The following is a 21,203-nucleotide window of genomic DNA, read 5'->3' as shown; positions in this document are numbered from 1 at the left end:
CTGGGACAAGACCTCGCCACTTATTAGGAAATATGGTGGCAGGTCTCTGGGTGTACAGCCCACTCTATCAGTAATGACTCTTTATCCAGTCATCTCTTAGCTCTCTCCAAGGACCCAAGGGATGGAAACCAAAGACAGATTTTAAAGCTTCCATAGGCAAGCCCACCCAGCTCAGAAATCCAAACCCAAGAATCAGGCTCCATTGAGTCCTCTTTGCCTAAGCTGTGTCTCCATCTGGCAGCTGGAAATGGAGTTCCTAAAACAGAACAGGCTCCCTGATAGGCATCAGCTCCCCAGCCTTGCTGGGGGTCCCAGTTCTCCTAAAGCATTGCAGTAAAGACCTGCTACAAGGCTTTTAGCTTGTAAACTTCAAATTCCCCTGAATTTCATTAGACATCACTTTCAAAGATGACAACATAAACTATTAGTGCTGCTAAACTTTGGAGTTATACCGAGAGTGTGAACTTAAGCAGTCCCCTGAGGCTTCTGCCATGTGCCTCTGGGCTTCCTTCTTTCTTGCTCACTCCCCAAAAGTAAACTGAGAACTGAGTTTGAAACAATTCGAACTCCTCCTCACCAACCCACTAGCACCCCCTTCTCTGCTGTTTTTAGTAATGGCACCGTATCTACAGACCCCCAGAGAGCAAGTCTAGCACAGGGGACAGATACAGCTATCCTATGCTGGATGTCCATGGGCTACCTAGGGAGAGGGTCAGAAAAATACCTTGAAGGGTCTCTGATGAACTCCATAATAGGGCAGATAGCAATGTGCTGATGTAAAAGAAAGAGATCCCTGAAGGTTGCGATGTCTAAGATGGAATCTGGTAGAGTAAGAAAAACCACTTAGTAGGGAGCATTGGGAGCCATGTGGGAGGTGAATGAGGATGCAGGAGGCACTATGAAAACTGGAATCCAGTGAAGATGCTAAAGACAACAACAGCCCAGGAGGCTGAGCATAAACGATTCAAAGGTAGAGTCCAAAGGTCTTGGCATTGATGGGGTGTTAGCCCTGGAAAGATGGCTAAGATGCCCCAAAGGGCAGGGCGTCATAGTGTAGACATCAGCAATGGATCTCACAGGGAGAAGCAGATTCCTAGGAAGAAGGAGCATTTGAGTTTGTCAGGGAAGCTTTTGAGTGGAGGTATGAGTCTTCTGGAGAACAGGGTCTAGGCTTTGGGACTGATGGACATTCAAGTAGCAAGTAGTTGGGTCCTCTGGGGAGAAGAGAGAATAAGGAAGAGGGGTTAGGAGGGGCTCTGAGAATTACTGGCATTTGAAGAGGTTCCTCAGGGGTTGTGAAAATTAAAGATGATTTTGAGTATGGGGTAAGGGAAGCCAAATGCGACAGAGAAATCAGGTCATACGGAGGCAAAAAAATTAACAAGGACATGTTCCCTGGAGCAAGGCTGACAGACACCAGGTGCAGAGTTCATGTGTGAACATGGGAGGCTAAGGACGCGCACACCAGTGTAGCCAGGTCTTCCAAGTGTGGTGCCTGCAGGGAGAAGGTGGGAGGGCAGTGCCAGCAGGGAGAAGTGAAGGCCCAAAGGGGACTTATCATGACCTTGAACTTAAGAGAAGAGGCAGATACTAAGACTGAAGATAATACAATGTCTGTGAGAGGAAAGTCTGCGAACTGTAAACATTCAGAAACAGAGATGTCAGTATTTAAATACCAACATTTGTAAAATGTTGGAAATATTTCAGTGTGTTTACAAAAGTGTGCTCATGTTCCCCACGATGAAGTAACTAGCTCAGGGGTGTAACATCACATTCACATTGGACAGATGTGTTTTCTCCTTCATTACAGATCTTCTCCTACAATCATACCTATAAATGTAATGACAATTAAATTATGTTGAATATTTCTACTATGAAGTTCACTCACAGTTGACTAAAGACAGTTTACAATAGTAGTTTAGTTTCATTAATGTCAATGTAGTATAATAAGCCATTTACATGATGATTCTCAGAATGAGGGAAATGACTTTGATGCTGAGCCAAATGATTTAGGGATGAGCAAAATCCTATGTTTTGTTTAAGATAAAATTATTATCTTTAAATTTTAAAAAGCGTCAAACATTTTCCTTTAAGGAATAAAAATCAAGCCAGTGCCTATTAAGAAATTACTGTTTCACAGAGTCTGTAGAATGATCCATTCATCCATCCTAGCTGCTAGGCTGCCTCAGAGCCAAGGAGCCTTTTTTCTTTTCTTCCCTGAGCTTCCACACACGCCCTCCTGGCCATCAAGAAGGACTCTACTGTTAGAGCAGGAATCTGAAGTGCTTGTGACTATCCCAGGCTGAATGCTGCAGGGGCACCAATTGAACCCACCAAACACTACCGAATGCACAGCGCAGGTTTGCTTAAGATTTCCGAGACTAGCTTGAGAGGAAGCTTCTCGGGGCTGCCTATTTTGTAAAGACTTTCGTTGCAATGTGCATCTAATGAGCTTGGAATTGTTGCTTTTAACCACTGAGCCATCTCTCCATCCCCCAAGCCTGGCATTATTAAGGGATAGAAGATGGCTGGGAGAAGGCCCCTTTTCAGTGAAGTCTGCCCTCTACTGGTAAAAATGGCTATCTGTCTAGGAAGCTGACACAGGGCTATAGGACCAGTTGGTGGACAAGTGCCATGAGAACAATGATTCTGAAAAATTGGGGTGGATGCCAACAGAGAAACCTTCAGGTTAGCCCCTCATAAATGAAGAGCCACTTAGTAAAGGAAGGGCATGACCCAGCCTTTTCTCCCCAGGTCTTCACAACACTCCCCAAACCTCCTCTTCCATCCCGAAGACTCTTTTAGGGGGCTGGCCCTGGAAATTCACAGAATGTGGAAGCAAATGGATGGGCCTTGCCTTTCCTCTCTGGACTATGAGTACTCACTGTACCCCAGTTATCTCCTAGTTATCACTGGAAAGTTCTCAGCTTGGGAGATCTCTTTGTCCCACACAACTATAACCTTGGAAGGTTCTGTGAAGGACTGAGTTAGATTCTGGTCAACAGGAAGTAAGTCTAGCCTTATCTACTTGCCTTGAGACCATGAGCACAAGGTTTGCTGAGCTCTGCTGAGTGCTGAGAATGCAGCAAGAAGGACAATGGTAAAAAAGCTATGCCTTCACCCAGCTTTTCTGCCCGTAGCAAACAAGACATAAACAACAGGAATAACAGTCATGGGGATAGCTGCTTCTGAGGAATAAGCTGAGATAGGAAATGCTGGAGGTTTGCTCAGGGAAGCCGAGGTGAGATGGCGACATTTGAACAGATACTGGCAGAAGATGAAACAGTGAGCCTCTGATTGCACAGAGCAGGCCAGCCAGTGCCGTGGCCTAAAGGTATAAGGGTGCAGTGTTCTCAAGAAACAGGGAAGGGACTAGCCTGGATGGAGCAGAGCAAGAAGGGGCAATAAGGACAAGGTCGGGGTGGTCAGGGATCAGATAGAATCCTGCCAGCAGCTGTAAGGACCTGAACTTTCATTCTGATCTGGAGATCCACTGCAGACCCTTCAACCAAGAAAGGATTAACATGACCTAATGTATCTATCCCTGGGGGTGCCAGGATGACAGAGAGGTAAGGGGAGAAGGGGACCCACCAGCTGGCTGAATTCTCCTGCGGAGAGGCTTGGTGGGACTCAGGAAGTGAGGGCTGGAGGGAGAAATGAGCTGAAATAATGTGAAAATAGAAAACACCCGATTGGCTGATGAATGGCTGTAAGAGAAAGAGAGTCTCTTGGGACAACGGCGGTTGGGAGGCACCACCTCGGTGCTGTCAAAGCCTTGTCAGAACGAGGAGGGCCTGTCGGCCTATTCCAGTCGGGGCTTTCACAAGAAAAGACAAAGAAGCATTAGATGGGCATGGGGGACAGGAGCTCGGGTGCCCTTTGGCTTTCGAAGCTACCTGCCAAGCCCTGAACTTCAAAGAAAGAGACAGGAAAGGCAGAATTGAAAGCACAGAAAGAGACTTGAAAAGACTTGTTTTCAAGTTTCTGCTCTCCTACCCGCCTCTCTCTTTTTTTTCCCTCTCCAAGTGACTGGCTCCCTTTACATCTGTCTCTTTCGTGGCTTTGTTTTTTTCCTGTATTGCCGATGCTCAGGCTGTGCGACAGTCTGGATCTAATCTGATCACAAGCCTAAAGGGTCCCTTTTGACACTCGCCTGTTATAGGCTTGGTGGGGGAAAACGTGAAGGGATTTCCAAGGGAGCTGTTTTAATTAATTAACAGCAGGACAGAAGCCAAGTTTACTTCCCTTGACTGAACGGACCTCTAGGTTGCCTCACGGTGGAACACGGGACTTCCGTCTTAGCGTGACGTGGTCCAGCCAAGGGTTTGGAGTGGCTGCGTTTCTCAGTTCGTTCTCAGTCCCAAGAAGCCCTCGGCTCCCATCTTTTCCTCTCAGGCTTCCTGACCACCCCCTCACGCCCCCTCCCGTGAGGACACTCAGCTGGTCCTCTTGCACGTCTCGGATCAGACTGAGCTCTACTAAAATTGTGTACCAGGTTTGACGTAGGTGCCTCACGATCCAGGCGGAGCTCGCTATTTCCGGGACTTCTAAGTATACAAGTATCTGTAGCTATATAAAAAGACAACACCTTCAGGGTTTGCACTACAGCAGGGGATATTTTTAAGGCTGCTTTGAACCAGGCTAAAAAAAAAAAAAAATCACTCCGTGGCTCACCTTGAAAAGTATTCAAAGGTGTCTCGGTTCTTTCTTGACAGACCCAACACAGCATGGTTGTTTCTGACGCCCATCCCTCTGTGCCCCCACCTAAACGTGGGCCTAACACTTAGAGGTGATTTTTAGAGGACTCCCTGAAACGCAAACACAAACAAGCTGAACCAAGCATACCTTCCTGGGTTGGCCTCTCTGCCTTCCACCTTCAGGACCGTGTGTGCCAAGTGCTGAAGGTGGGCCTTGGTGAAGACTCAACTTCAAGAGAAAATCCCTTCAGACAAGGGTGCCGTCATCAGCACTCAGAATAGAGAATAGTCACCAGGTCAGAACAGTGGGACTAAGGATGGTCAGGGGACGAAAGTGAAGGAAAGAAACAAGAATTCCTTGCCGGCCTTAGCAGCTTTGTTTGGCTGCGCATGTGACTAAAAACCCCAAGAGAAAAAGGCAACAACAGAGCAGGTCCTTCTTTTGGTAGCACAGAAAACTAGGAGACTCGCTGCAGCTGGGAAACAGCAGCACACGAGTGGCACACATGATAAGGAGGCACGACACCCCAGCCCCACCATCACTTCCCACTCTGTCTGCCAGAGTTCTTGCAGAATTTGAGAAAAGTACACCAGGTATGACCAACTCAGTGTTTTGAAAGATGCTCATGGCAAAGGAAGTCGCTACAACCGGACATGTTTGTGGGCCCATTTTTTTAAAAAAGCATTTCTCTCTGACACATATATAAGCCATGGAAGGAATCTTATGAGCATGGACAGTCCGTGAGAGCTGCTTTTCAGCGCATCTTCTCTGCTGTGATTCTTGACCGGAGGGCATTATTTGGGCTAGGTTAGTCTACACGGGCTTGCTTTTTCCACACCCTTGTCTGCTTTCTCACTGTGCTATACACAGTTTTAAAGCGTATTTGATCTGTTTATTTCATAGACCTACAAAGTAATGTAAGCTCAAAGGTGGATACACATACACACACACACACACACACACACACACACACACACACACACGATAGCAGAAAGATTTTTGTTAGCGGAAACTCCAGTGAAATTGCAGAACCTCCTTTTGCCTCTTGTGGGTACAAAACCAACAATTTGGGAACTTCTTGAGCTTGTCTTACGGTTGCAGGGTCCTAAATGACACCCTCCCCATCTGCTTAGTGTTCAGGGAAGACTCCACCTGGCAGCCAGGGAGTGCCCAGCATCTGCACACTGGGCACCACCAGGCAGTCACACCCCTACCTGCCTCCTTCATATTCTTCTTTTCCTTTCTGTTCTTTCCAATGCTCTCTTTTACTCACTCCTTTTCCTAGTCCCCAAAGTGTCTTTCCTTCCCCCCTTTCCCTCCCACAGTTTACACGGAGATTAAACAGAAACACAAGTTTAAACCACTTTCCAGAATGAACACCTGTGTAGCATGAATCTTAACAGTTCTTATTAATACAATCAAACCTGAGGCCAGTTATTGGGGTGAACATTGGAAGATCAGAGAGACAGAACAAGCCACAGCTAACCTCACCTGGCCAACTTCTCAGCTTGTCTTGTTTCCTCAGACTGGAAGCCTCTGTGTCCTCATCCAGAATGGGTCTCAGCTGAACTGTGCTGCTAGAAGCCTGAAAGCTTAACCAGCCAAATGCTTAACCAGCCAAATGCTTCTAGTTTCTGATCCTCACGCCTTATATACCTTTCTGCTTTCTACCACCACTCCCTGGGATTAAAAGCTCCCTTTCTGAGATTGAAGGCATGAGTCACCATGCTTGGGTGTATCCTTGAACACATGGATTTCTGCCTCTGGAATGCTAGGATTAAAGGCGTGTGCTACCACTGCCTATCCTTTATGTTTAATATTGTGGCTGATCTGTCTCTGACCCCAGATAAGTTTATTAGCATGCACAATATTTCAGAGAACACAATACCACACACCTGCCCATCACCTCATCCTTCCCATTCCTTGTGGCATCTGAGTTAGTCAGTTCTCCATCACAGTGACAAAGATTTATTATTCTGGCTCCTGGTTTCAGGGCTTCCATCCCCTGTCATCTGGTCCTTTTGCTTGGGACCGAGGGGAAGCAAAACATCATGGCCGTGGAAGCCTGGGGCAAAGGCTGCTCACTTTGTAGCGCCAGGAAACAAATTAAAATAAATAAATAAATAGATAGATAGATAGATAGATAGATAGATAGATAGATAGATAAGTAAACAGGCAAAAGCTAGGATCTAGTTATTCCCTGCAAAGACATGTCTTCCTCCAGTGACATCTCACCTACCACAATGCCACCACCTCCACTGGCCTGCTATCAACGGAGTAAGTCAGGGATGAGGAGGCCAGTTTCCCTGAAAATGCACTCGCAGACAGAGTGGGTGGCATGGAGACGAATCTCCTCGATAGCACTTACCCAATCAAGTTGGCCATCACACAGAATTAGCATCACACAGTCCAAGCCACATTCCAACCTACTTGCTGTTGATCATTGCCCCTCTGAGGCCTTTGAGAGCACAACTATGTAGCACATTCGTTGCCTAGACTGACACGTTTGGATAATAAAAAAATGTAGGTAAGGACTGGCAGGGTGGCTTCGTGGGTGCAGATGCTGGCCAGCAAGCCTGACAGCCTGACTTCCATCTCCAGGACCCACGTGATAGCAAGAGAGAGCTGACTCCCAGGAGTCGTCCTCTGATCCCCGCATGTGTGGTGGAGCATGCATACGCCCTACCCAGTTTTTAAAAACTGTTTTAAAAATGCAATGGATTAAAACACAAAATAAATTTAAATTCACGAGTATATAATGTTGCTCAAAACACATTTAAAAAAGAGAGAGAGAGAGAGCTTTAGGTTAGTGGCTAATGAAGCTGTGAGCAGAAATGACTCCTTCCTGTGTCACTAAAATTGACATTTGCATGTTCTATCACTCTGAGCACACTTCTGTCTTCCGTTATAGAAGTCAGCATTCTAACCTGCCATGATTCCCACACATGGGGAAGGGAGAGGCCTGGGTGCTCACCTGCCATGCCCAGCCATGGAGGAAGCACTCTCCAAGAGAAATATTTTCATTTGATTTGCTTCTAACTTAAAAAGTAGAATAAGATCCCCCCGATAATATGCTGCTAGGTAACACAGCCAACAAAAAAGCCTAGTAGAAAATTGTGGGGCTGAGGATATTTTGAGGAACTCATCATGCTGGAATCTAGGCAGTAATCAGTTTAAAATGAGAATCTTTTGTACCTTGAGTGTTCCCAGGGAAGAAAAAATCAAAGATTAAAAGAGAGAGATGTGCTTCGTGTCCCTAATCGCTACACTTTGCATGCCTATTTTGTGTGCTTATCCCATGCATTTACCCATTAATTATGTCAATAATGAAGGAGAAATGAGGCACTTCACTTGGGGCACAGCTGTTTACAGTGATTGCTTTGAGCATGGTATTTTTTTTTTCCAGCACCTTTCCCAAAGTGTCTCATCACCAACATGCTCAGTTGATCATTCTTTGCCCTAAATCCCCAAATGGAATCAGTCACCGCCTGGATGCTTCCATTGCAGCTGACTCGGCTTATCTGGAGAGCTGTGGTGTCTGTCCCTGACTCCTTTGGAAGCTGCAATAATGACAAATGCTTGAAAAACCAAAGTCAAGTCGAAGGATTGCTGGGCTTGCCTTTCCTTCCCCGTCATTGTCCAAAGCAAATCTGGAATGAGCATCTCATTCCAAAGCAGCTGTGGATCTTCAGCCTTGTTGGGGATCTCAGTGGTGGGGGTGGGGGTGGGAGGGGATGCTTGATGTTTTCATGCATTTGTGAGCACCCAGGAGGGGAGGAAGAGGTCCAGGTCACACCTCTCCCCTATGGTTCAGCAGCTTGCAGCTCTCAGAGAACCAGGCTGATGTGTCCAATGAGGTAAGAAAGTGCCCTCCGTATAGGTTGAACGACATTTGGGTTGGATGGAGTGTGTACTCACTGCTGTAGCGCAGCCTAAGTGGAGAGGCCACATCCCTGCCCTGGCAATCCTGCCCCCTCACTCTGTCTCTTTTCCTACCACTTTCTCTTGCTTCAGGGAGGTTCAGAGAAAAGGCTTCAATTCTCCACAAGATTGCCAAGAAGAAATGCCAAGTGGATGAGAACGAGAGGCAGAATGGGGCTGCTAACCATGTGGGTGAGTGAGAGATATCCATCCCTTGTCCTTTTCTGGTGGGTAAGCCTGGCGGTGGGGGGGGGGGGAGGACAGAGAAAGACAGAACCCAGTGTGGGCACCCCTGACCCTTCCTAAACAATGAAATGAGTCCCTCTTCTCCACCTGGGACAGGGCAGGAATGGACATGTATGTCACCAATAACACTAAGGGAAGTCCACGGATCACCAGGTATTCTGTTCAAGAGGTGAAAGGCACCTGGCTTCAGAAAGCCAAAAGAAAAAAAGACACGCCCAAGTCATTAATGTTTAGCCAGAGGTTGGAGTCCTGCTTCTGTACCCTTAATGGGTGATCAGACTGTATATCTATGATACTGCTGGCTGCATTCCCCACCCCCCCAAGTTACCACACTTACCCCAACAGTGTCCTTTTGAGTCCATGTCATGTCCTCTTTCTTAAAAATTCAGCAATATCAAGGCTTGGGATTGGATCAGCGGATAAACTGCTTGCTGCGTAACTGTGAGGACCTAAGTCCAAATCCCCAGAACTCACATAAATGATGGGCAGGAGTGGTGGCCCTACCTATAATCTCACACTTAGGACAGGGACAGAAGACTCCCCGGGGCAAGATAGCTAGCTAGACTAGACAAATTAGCAAACTCTGGGTTCCCTCAAGAAACCCTGCCTCAATAAATAAAGTGGAAATCAACCTCTGGCCTCCACACACATGTGCACAGGTGTACACCACACACACACACATGCCTGAACACATGTACACATATGCTCCCACTACGCACATATACACAGGCCAAAAAAAATAAAGTTAGGCAAAATCAACCTAGGTCTGTCTTGGCTGACTTTTCCAGAACTCCTGTGTGACCAGATTGTGACATTCAGGCATCTTATTTTAACTTGGGGCATCATGTTCCCTTTCTCCTGTCTGTAACTATAATATAGCTCTCAATTCCAAATTCAGACTAAATTTAACCTAATCTGGATCCATGCTGTAAACGAAGCTATTGCCCAAGTGACTAAAATTATCTACAGACAAATCTCAACAGTTTTGCCCTCAAAATACTCCATAGAAGACTTCCTGCCTCTCCTACCATCCTGAATTCTAGCCCAGGCAAAATTTTCAGCCAAGGAACAGACTAGAGTCGACTGAGTATTTATGGAGAAAGTGGGTAGGAATGAGTTCAAATGTTGACCAGGATTGGGTTACGAATTGCAGGTTTCCACCTGATCCCTTCTGCTTCCCTGAACCTGGAAACATTTTTTTTTTAGAATAAGCAGGGTTGTGGTTTTGTGTTGTAGAGTCAATGGGGAAGGATATTGCCTAGTTAAGCTCTGTGTGTGAGTTTTGGGTTCAATTACAAAGGCTACTTTTCCTACTCCAATTGTTGGTTTTTCTTTTGTGGGATAAAGTAGCTTAGAACAGAAGATTTATGTGGCCGGCTTCATTCCCAGACCTCCTCTTGCAGACTGGTGACTGGAGGCTTAGATTTAATCATCCATGACATACAACTCCAAGGAACTCCAGTGCTAATGAGGCTAGTGAAGGACGTGGTAACCAAAAGGAGTGTGTATGGAAAAAAATCTATGCTTTCCAAAGGAACCCCAGGATTTTTTTCATATTTTCTGTGACAATAAAGACTGTGGTTTAAAAACACACCTGTGTAAGACAAATTGCTAAACCGTCTTATTTAAAAAAAAAAAAAAAAAAAAAAAAAAAAAAAAAAAAACCACGGAGCCAGATATTGAGGTAAAAACCGAGAGATCAGAGGTATAGGACAAGCCACAGCCAACCTCACCTTACCAGCCCTCAGTCTCCAAAGAGACCTACTTCCTGTATACCCACACCTATATGCCTTTCTGTTCTGCCATCTCACTTCCCCTCTCCTCCCAGTTACATCACTTCCTGTCTGTCTGTACAGATCTCCAGACCTCTATGGTTAATGCTGGGATTAAAGGTCTATACCACCATGCCTGGCTCTGTTCTCAATGTAGCATTGAACTCACAGAGATCTGGATGGATCTCTGCCTCCTGAATGCTAGGATTAGAGGTGTGTGCTACCATTGCCTGACTTCTGTGTTTACTATAGTGGCTGACTTTTTCCTCTGATCCTCAGATAAGATTTATTGGGGTACACAGATAAAATATCACCACACACTTGAGTTAGGGGCTGTGCCTGCGAAGTAGGTTCTTACTTGTCTGTGTCTATCCTGGAACATCTAAAACTCCTTCGGATCCTGTGATTCTGCGATCAAGTTTGACCTCAGCTATCTGCTACCGGAGGTGTATGAGGTCTTTTGTGTCCCCCGGATTCTCATGTTTTAGTTTAAATAACTGAATGAAACATACTGAGATAACCTGGCATGGCTACAGGCAGCAGAGACACTATGAATCATGGGTGGATTAGGGAAACCCGAATTCCTACACTTTCCATATCATCATTTGTGCCTCAGAATACCACAGTTGAATTTATGAGCATTCCCCTAGGATTTCCAGTATTTGACTGCTTCAAACCAAATATTTTTACAGAATTCTCTTTGTCAGGGGGCATAATACGGTCTCACTACATAACCCAGGCTGGCCTTGAACTTGTGGCAACCCTCCTACATCCACCTACCAAGTGTTGAGATTTTAGGCATGGACCACTATGCTCAGCCCCACATAACTCTCTATTTTCTTAGGCACTGATGACAGAAATATTTGGTCCTTCTGAAATTGCTAGAGGAAAAAAAAAAAACACTTCCGTTCCTCTATGAGCATCATCCTGAGATTGCTCACATCTGGCACAGCTGAGCAGACTGCTGTCCAGCAGCCCTGACTCCTGACTCGGCACCACACAAGCCTTGCCTCCTGAGCCTGAACAGAGTTGGTGCCAATGCCTTTGTTTTTCTTTCTTTATTTAAAAGATTTATATTCATTTTTGTGTGTCTACATGTGCCCCACATGTAGGGCACCCACACAGGTGCCCATGGAGGCCAGAGTAGGGAGAGTGTTGGACTGCTTAGAGCTGTAGTTAATGGCAATTGTGATTCCTCCCCTCCCCCTCAAAAAAAAAATAGGTGCAGGGAACCGAACCCAGTTCTCTGAAAGAGCAGTAAGCGCTCTTAGCTGCTGAGCCATCTCTCCAGCCTCAATGAAAGACTTTATCTTTCGCTCCCACTTAAGTTCCAGTTGAACCCGATGGGGCCTGAACACTAGTCACCTGGAGGTGCTTCTCTTAGCCCTGGGGAAAAAATATCTTGCAAAAGGCAATTGCAGCGACAGAGATTCAGAGCATTCATTTCTGGCTCGTCGGCTCTGCTGGGGATCTGTTCTGAGTGCTTTACATGCACTTTCCGACCTCTCTGCAGAGGGGGCAGTGGGAGCAGCAATCGTAGTGACGGTAGTGGTGGCACTGTTAGCAGCACTCAAGTTCTGTAGGTGAGGAAACCAGACGCCACAGAGCTTGAGGCATTTGCTGAGGGTCACACGGCATAAGCTGTCGAGTGAGTGGAAACACAGGCCCGTTTGATTCCTAGTGTTGCAGAGGCCCAGGACCCAACCAAGCCTTGTTCCTTGTCTCAGCTCCCCGTTACTTTCCTTGGAGCAGAACACCCGTGCAGAACGTGCTATGAGTGTTCTCTGGATTGTAAAAAAGAGACGGGTGGCCAAATCCTCCTTCCCTGTGCCCCCCTCCTCCCCTCCTGGCCCTGGCAGTTTTGTAGCATGAAGACTGAGAGTATTAGAGCTGAAAGCAGTCCCTGCCTGGCCATCAGTCACAATGAACCATTCACTTCATAGAAGAGGTGTCCCGGCCCGGAGGAAAAGGGGGCCTGCCAAAGATGGCGGTCTAATGGTGACAGAGCATAGCCTAGGACATGGTACCCTGACCAGTATCCCTTGTGGGGTGGGGTGTACTGGTGCAGGGGGGATCCAGCTATCTCACAGTCAGTATCTAAATGTCAAAGATACGTATCTGTGTCCTTGCGTGATCTGTCGTATATGGCAGCTGTTAGGGCCTCCAGTGATGTCATGTATGGTGGAAGCCAGAGCACAAGGCAGCCCAGGACAGATGATGGAAGCCCTTTACCAGTGCCCGACACCAGCTCAGGTCTCAAGTGCCTTCTCACCTTCTGGTCAGCATTCTAGAACATTCTTTCCAACATGGCCCCTTTTGCCCACTGATTCTGATTGTTCTCTTTGTGTTTAAATTATGCCACAGAAAAAATCGAACTTCCCAACAGCACAAGCACCGAGGTCGAAATGACACCATCGAGTGAAGCTTCAGAACCTGTGCAGAATGGGAACCTCTCCCACAGCATTGAAGCTACAGATGCCCCGGTATGATGCCGTGACAGTACACCTTCCTTGGTGGCTCAGCTCCCAGCTGTGTGGACACCAAGGAGGAGCTGATTCATGTATGTGTATCTTTCCCAGGGCCTCACACAGGGAAAACTCTGTGTGCATTGAATGAACATGCAGACTCTCTTAAGCCATCGTTTTCTCAGCATGAGGGGAAGGGCAGGTGTCTCAGAGTCTGGGGATGAAAAGACATATGCTAATGAATCATAAAACTTGATGGCTGTGTCTTTAAAGCCAGTGCTAAACAACAGAAAACTCACAGTCTTTATATCTTTTACCTCAGTGATTGAAATTAATATTCTTTGGCTCCACCCACTATTCAACCACAACCAATGAACTGTTCCTCCTAGAAGTATTAATAATACCTAGCATTTATCAGACACCTACTACATGCCCATATGTGGTGCGGGATGCTTTAAGAATGTTCATCTTCATACCTCACAGCTGAAGGAACAGGCCTTGGTACCTCCACCGTGCAGTTGAGGAAGCTGAGCTGGGTGAGATGAAGTAATTAACTGGGTTACCTAGTTGTGAGTAGTGAGCTGAGACGCCATCTCAGGCATGTCTAAATGCAGTGCCTGGGCTACTTCAGCCACGAGCACTGTCTTTAGAGCACCGTTGCTCAAAAAGTGGGCAGAACCACGTGGCGCTTGCTAGATATTTGGGTCTTGTCCTGATCAGATCAATCACAACTTCTAAAGCATGGGGCCCCAGTTTTGCATCTGATCAAGTACCCTCCATCAAAGCTTCACAGGCTGAAAGACACTCCCGAATCCTCAGAGCAGGTGGGGCAGATGGCTCATGATAAAATGCAGATGCTGACTTTGGAGGGCTGGCCCGTGTGAGGCCCAGGGTATGGAGCTGACTGGGCCCCTCCGTGATGGCAGTACTTCTGGCCGAAGGACCACACTTTGAAGAGCATCACCCTCAAGTTTGCTAGCCAGTCTTGTCCCCGAATTTTCTCAGTGAGCTGTGGCACAGTACCCACAAAGAGAACCGAGACAACAGACAGTGTGGTCTAGCACTTCTTTCTTTTATATCAGAAAATGCTCTGCAACAGGGGCCGTCTGCCCTCTGGGAAAAACATGTGACTTCTTACATGGTGTCCCTGATCTCTAAGAGCAATTTAGAGGCAGTCTCTCTGCCTATCTGAAGAGAACTCAGCTCTGGCTGCCCTTGTGTCCTCTGCCTTCCAGCCTCTCACCCTCCTGCCCAGAGCCCTGGACTGGCACCACGTCAGCTCAGCAGTGATCTGGCAGAGCGGCATATGTCCACATGGATAAGCGGCATGTGGCGGCAGGAGGCAAGCTCCAAGGACATCTGGCTGCCCTTGGGGTTGGCACTGTCACAGGTGTGCAAAGGGACACCTCATCACCCTACCACTCCATCTGTCTGGCCCAGGGACATCTGTGTCCCTTCAAGGGAGGACCTTGCTGCAGGAGAGCCAAAGACTCGCTGACCTCTGTCCGCAGAGCAGCCCCGGGTCTCAGTGCAGGGAGACGCACAGATTTGTGTGCTGTGCTGGCTCTCCTGGAGAGCAGTCAAGCTATCAAAAAGTCATCACTATAGCTGACTACAGGGTGACCTGCTGGTGCATTCCAAAGCCACAGGGCAAGTTGCCAGCCTGACTGGGCACTCGCTGTCTCCTCCTTAAAGCACAGATCCTGAAAATACTGCCTCATTGGTGCTATCGTGAGAGCTAGATGTACCCCGGGCACAGGGCCACAAGCTATCTACTTACATCATATGCCCAAACTTGCTGCTTAGACAGCATTCACCCCTTCCTTTAAGGATTCCTTGCAGGTAAAAATGAAAGGGGGTTGTACGTGTGTACACAGGATGTAAATAAGTCAGCCAACAAACATTTGGTAGTTAATAATGGCCCGGAGTGATCACGGAGGCCTCTGTGTACCGTGCTCTGGGAGCCTGACAAACAAAAAAGAAAGAAATTGATCTTATCTGGGGAAGATATGAAAACTCTAGACCATGTAACATTTGAGCTGGGCATTGATGGATGGTAGGAATTTGTCACTCAGAGAAGGAAGAAATGAAATGACAACCTGTGCAGGGGTCCCAAAGCTTAGGTTTAACGGGTGCCGAACAAGATAGTAGAACTGGGGACTGTAAACCAAGCTGAGGAAATACACACCAGGAAGTGTGAACTGGCTTCAGCCATCCATCAGATCAGAAGGCTCTCAGTGTTCACCCGGGTCAGACAATGTACCGGGAGCCGAGCTGCCCACAGATTCCAGCAGAGCTGAGACCAACGGCCAGGGGGACACAGAGAGCAAAGAAGGATGAGGGCACAGGGGAGTGCAGAGCCCCCTGGAAGCCTCGCTGAGGAGATGTCCTTCAACCTAAGTGGGAACCTGTCAAAGGCACAGCACCATGAGGCAAAAAAGAGCTCAGTTTGTCTGGAGACAGCATTCCTGTGACTGCCGAGGGAGCCAAAAGAAGGAGACAGTAGGATGGTGGCTAGCCTTCAGATGATAGGATGTTGGTTCTTCTTGGGCAGCAGCAAACCACTGGACATCCCAGATGTGACCGGCACTACCAGAATGCCCCTGAGGCTGCATCCAGACTGTATTTAAAGCAATAGTGAGGTAGAGAGGTCCCTGAGCATTTGGTGGGGGGTAGGGGTAATGGTACTTGGACAAGCTCAGTAGACCCAGAGGAGGAGATAAGTGGACATCATGGAACGTGATGTACCTTCTGTCCAGCTCTTGAGAGTGAGGAGCCTTGAAGGATTTAGGGAGCAATAGCAACTTTTGGATGTTTTGCAGGAAGACAGCTCATCTTGTTCAAGAAATAACCAGGAGGCTGGAGATATAGGTTGGTAGTAGAACACTTGCCGAGCATGCACAAGGTCCTGGGTTCCATCTCTGGTACCACAAAAATAAGGAGGAGGGCAGAATAGAAAAAGACCAGACACAGGAAAGTGAGCCGAGAACACAGAAGCTTAGGGATCAGCATGCTGGGATCCATAGGCCAGTTTGGCCTATTGCCTGTGTCTATATGACCCAAGGGGCTAGAATGGTTTGTACATTTTCAAAATGTTTTTGTGTAAAAGGAAGCAGGAGCATATGGAACAGGGACCATATGGACCCCAAAGCCTGAAATATTTACTGTCTGGCCCTTTGTGGAGTGCGGGGGAGGGGTACTGCTTGTGCCCAATATAGACCATCTGCAGTCTTTAGAGAGAACGCTCTCCTATACTGACTTGGAACGGTCCTCGGTATGTGTTGTTAAGTGAAAAGGCACAGTGCCAAAGTGTATCCTAGATTGTGAGGTACAACAGTACACTGTCTGATGCTGAAGGAAAAAAGGAGGGACCAGCATGCAAGCCTGTGCTTGGGATGCTACTGGAGAAATTAGCGATGTCCATTACCTCCAGAAATTTCTGTGGGTTTTGCATTTTGAACCAAGTAATTGTGTTACCTAGTCAAAAAAAAATCGAGTAATAACAATAAAAATAACAATGGGTTAAATTTGGGATGAGGACGTAGCTCAATAGGGAGAGTGCTTGCCTAGCATATACAGAGCCTTGGCTTCTAACCTCAACACCACAAAAGGGAGTATTTGTAATCCCAGCATTTGAGAGGTGTAGGATCAGAAGTTCAAACTCATCCTCCAATACATCATGATGGTGATGATGGGTTAAATTAAAACAGTATTCTTTAGTCATTCAAGCATAGACTACTGTGGCAAACCACTAGAGTTCAAATCCCTACTCTTTCCCTTATGTGCCTAAGGCCATGTACTCAATCTCTCTGTTCTCCACATTCCTTCTCTGTGAAACAGTAATTTAAAAAAAAAAAAGTGCTTATCTCATAGTGTTAGTGTGAGGCTCAGTTGCTCTTTGAATAGTTCTTGACATACAGTGAGTGCCTCACAGGGGTTTCATGAAGTTGAGAATACTTGAAAAAAATCTTTTCTTGATAGCTATTAAGTAGCACAGATGACGAGGTTTTCCTTGGTATTGGTTGTGAGGTGAAACATGGCAGGATTTCAGAGCTATTTCAGAGCCAGAATTGAGAAGCTATGACCAAAACTGGCCATAGCAAGTAAACAGAAAAACAGGGGCCATAGAGAAGGCTGAGGCAGGCTGACTGCAAAGACTGGTGGTGGGTTGGATTAGGGTTACAACTCCAGGGTAAGAAAGAAAACAAGATTCGTCATCAGGGCACTCTGGCCTCCCGGCACGGCTTTGCAGGAATGATCCAGTGCCTCTGTTTTGTTGGTTTTGTGTCTGTCTAAGTTGTCTTTTTATCCAGTCCCATGACAGTGAGGTGGGCATGCAAATGCTGAGCTCATGCTGCACACTCACTGCCGCTGTTCTCCTAAGAGGTCAGCCTGTCTCCTCACTCGACCTGCCGTTTTGAAAATCCCCGTCTCCAAATGAGTTCATCTCACCTCGGCACCTTGGCTCAGAGGTTTCTCCAGCATAGACTTTCCATGGCCCATGACTGGGAGGAGCTCATGAAACAGTGGAGGACATGAGCCCTGGGTAGCAGAGGACTTGGCGCATGTCCACACAACTGCAGATGAGCGTAGCCTTTTCCACTCTTCAGTGCTACTCTCTTCTCTCCACCTGCCCTCCCAGTGCTGCACAGGAAGTGGACTAGAGCTGCCATAGGTTTGCATCCCATCCAAATCTTCAGTGTGGAGAATTTCCCTAGACATAGACAAGACACTCATGTTTTCTTGCATTTTGACAATCTGTGGAGAGCTTGCTTAGTACATATAAGGGGCTCTGGAGCTGAGGGGACCACCTAGCTGCATTTGAATTTTGCCAATCTAGGCAACACCCAGGTGATGGCCCTTGCCTGCATTCCCTGTTGCAGCTGCATGCTCCTTGGTGTGATGCATCTAAACCCTGCAGAGACACTCAGCAGATTTCAGGATCTAGCTAAAGAGCTCCCTGGTTTAAATTGTGCCTGTTTTTTTTTTTTTTTCTTTGAGACATGGTCTCACTATATAGTCCCGCTGGCCTAGAACTCACTATGTAGACCAGGCTGGCCTCAAACTCACAGAGATCTACATGCCTCTGCCTACCTAGTGCTGGGATTAAAGACGAGTGACCATGCCTGGCAATGCACCATGAAGCAACTTTTTTTCTGTGCTCAGCTCTGATTTGATTTTGCCTGAGATTTATTTGCCCTTAGGAAAGTCTTAATTATTCTTGTTTTAGTTGTGGCCCGGTTATATCCATGGGTAAGGAAATTCATGTAAGAAAATTACATCCTTGGATGGAAGGATGGATGGATGGGTGGATGGATGGATAGATGTGTGGATGAATGGATGAACAGATGGATGGACAGATAGATGGATATGTAAATGGATGCATGGGTGGATGGATGGTTGGATGGATGGATGGATGGACGGATAGATGGACAGACTTATGTGTGTGTGAATGGATGTGTGGATGGATGAATGGATGATGTGCAGAATGAAAAACAGACCTAGGGTCTGTAAAATGCAGGCTCTTTTCTTTTTTTCTCACCTCATACTCTGAGTATCAGCATACTGTGTTAAAACTGTCTTCTTTCCATTTTATAAGAGCTCTGATGTATTTCTCCATAGGACGACCTTCCCTAAACTCAATAGGGTTTTCAAGATCTGCTTTCTGCAAGCCTCATTGGGTGACTAAGTAAAGGATGAATAGAGGAAAGCGATAGAGGTGACTGTGTGTTTAAATTTCTCCTTTAAAAAAAGAATTAAATGCTTAAAAATACCTCCTGCCTCTTAAATTTAGGTTTCCAAGAGTGCCTTAGAAAAACAAAGTGCCATTTTCCAAGTTTGTCATTTCTTGCAGATTGGTGTTGCTGTGATCTGAGGGCTCCCTGGAGCCACTTGATAATGCAAGTGGCTCAGACTGTCAGGTGCGACAGGAATGTCCGAAATCACCTGCGCAGATGGTACCTGGCATCCGTATTTACTGTTTCTTCTAAATATTATTACCCTTAACATAACAAAAACCATCTCTTTCCACAGTGGTGAGGTCCAGCACAGGGACCCCGCACGCTCCTGTTAATCAGTGGAGATGCACATGGATGGAACAGGTCAAACACTGTGGACGTTTAGAAACAACTCCATTTTCCCCTATTAGTGAAACTGCCCATCTCTTGGAATGCCCATGAGCACAGTGAGAGGATTCTAATAACCATGGTGGGAAGTGGCCCTATATCTCCTGTCTGACACAGCCAGGCCAGAGGGCAGTCGTGGGAGAAGGTGACCAGATGTCAATGTGAATGCAATGGGAATGGCAAATGATTTCCCAGTCCATCTTGCTGGATAACTTTCTTAGAAAAGAACCCATTTGTGTCAGAGAAAATCCAACAGTCATCATAAAACAGGCAAAGCTTAAGGCCTTTTGCTGACTAGGCCATTTCCAGGGCAGATAATATTTTTCTGTCAGTTTATATTTTTAATAAAAAATTGAGATCTGTTTCCTACATCTGTTGACCTGGATAATTTTTACCAAGTGCTTAAGATTCACTCAGGGGCCTTTTAACATAGTTTAAGCATGGAATAGATAAAAATTTAAGGCTCTTAAAAAATCTTCCTAAATTTGAATATTGACAAAGAATTATACCTTATTCACTGAGAACCTTGCTGTTAATACTTTCTGAGGAATTTTGAGAATATCTGTCCATCTTTCATGTGATACTTCAATAACTGACTATCAATAAAAGGATGGAAAGCTTCATTACCACTGTGGGAAAAGTACCAGCATTAATATAATGTTTCTATGACTAATTCTAATCCAGTTAATAATAAGGAGCTAAAAAGGAGTTTACAATTATTTTCATGATTCTCCAGTTAGCTTCTGTGTGGACAATTCTTTTATGAATGTGTCAGCAATATTTACAAATCCATGAAAACACACCGAAACCAGTTTACAGCAATTCAGAGAGAAATCCATCTTGTCCATAGTTTGCAGCTCAGAATGGCTTGGACAAATGTACAACGAAGGAGAGTACTTGCATTTCATTGAGACCCTCATATGCCGTTCTGCATGTCCTGGAATGCTGTGGTTCAGACCGCTCATCAGGCACAACAATGAATGTTGAAACCTTGGTTTTGGCTCAGTGTCTGCTACAAGATGGAGGTTTTTGTTTGTTTGTTGTTTTTGTTGTTGTTGGGGTTTTTTGTTGTTGTTTTGTGGGGTGTTTTTTTGTTTTTGTTTTTTGTTGTTGTTGTTGTTGTTGTTGTTGTTCCTATCCTGGATCTCGCTCTGTAGACCAGACTGGCCTCAAACTCACATAGATCCAACTGGCTCTGCCTCCCGAGTGCTGGGATTAAAGGTGTGCGCTACCACCGCCCAGCCAAGATGGAGTTTGGGGGTTGCCACTGCTCAGTGGAACCTCATTCTATGTTTCATGTGCTAAATTTTTGATGCTGGGATTTTTTTTTTCTTCTATATGTAAAACAGACCATATGATGTCATTATAAGGGGAGTAAATTCCTCCCTACCACCTGCAGCAAATGTGTCCGTTTTTTAAGTAAATTTGTTTTCTAGTTAAAGATCAGCTCTGTCAATTCAGAATGTCCACACAGAAGGCCAGGCAAATGTCTCAGATGGTGCAGCCCTTCTAAAATGGGATGCAATTTGACTCCGTCTCTTTTCAACTTACTTTGTGTGTAAGAGACAAGGGGTCAGGATCGAGAGGTTAAGGACAAACTACAGAGATTGAGGGATATTTGGTAGAAACTATGAATGCAAGATTGGTGGGAATTTCCAAACACAGAAGTAGGTCATTCTAAGACTCAAAACCGAGTTTTTAAAGGACAGTTGAAAAGCAGATTAAATTAAGTGAACACAATTTCTTTCAAAGCCAAAGCACATACTCAGCAATGATATGTTGGAAAAGAATAAATACTCGTATGGTCATTGTATTATTCTACTCAGGCCAACCATGAAAGATACCGTGGATGGGGTGACTTAAACAACACAAGTTTGTTTTCCTCACGGTTGTGAGGGTTAGACGCTTCTGATCTCTGGTCAAGGCTCTCTTTCTGGCTTCTTAGTGAGCCCTCACATGGCCTTTCCTCAATGCAT

General features: G+C 46.1%; 1 protein-coding gene across 2 annotated transcripts in view; it reads left to right on the top strand.

The window, feature by feature from the left end:
- Positions 1 to 21,203, top strand: part of Slc24a2 (solute carrier family 24 member 2) — a 220,950-nt gene that overhangs the window by 175,657 nt on the left and 24,090 nt on the right. For both annotated transcript variants that reach the window (XM_059255959.1, XM_059255958.1), the window contains exons 4-5: positions 8,713 to 8,811; positions 13,002 to 13,120. In XM_059255959.1, coding sequence (XP_059111942.1) covers positions 8,713 to 8,811; positions 13,002 to 13,120 — 218 coding nt within the window. The remainder of the gene's footprint in view (positions 1 to 8,712; positions 8,812 to 13,001; positions 13,121 to 21,203) is intronic.

Source organism: Peromyscus eremicus, chromosome 2 (genome assembly GCF_949786415.1).
Source record: "Peromyscus eremicus chromosome 2, PerEre_H2_v1, whole genome shotgun sequence".
Classification (NCBI taxonomy): Eukaryota; Metazoa; Chordata; class Mammalia; order Rodentia; family Cricetidae; genus Peromyscus; species Peromyscus eremicus.
Note: the sequence above shows the minus strand (reverse complement) of the source record. Positions and strands in the feature narration are given on the sequence as shown.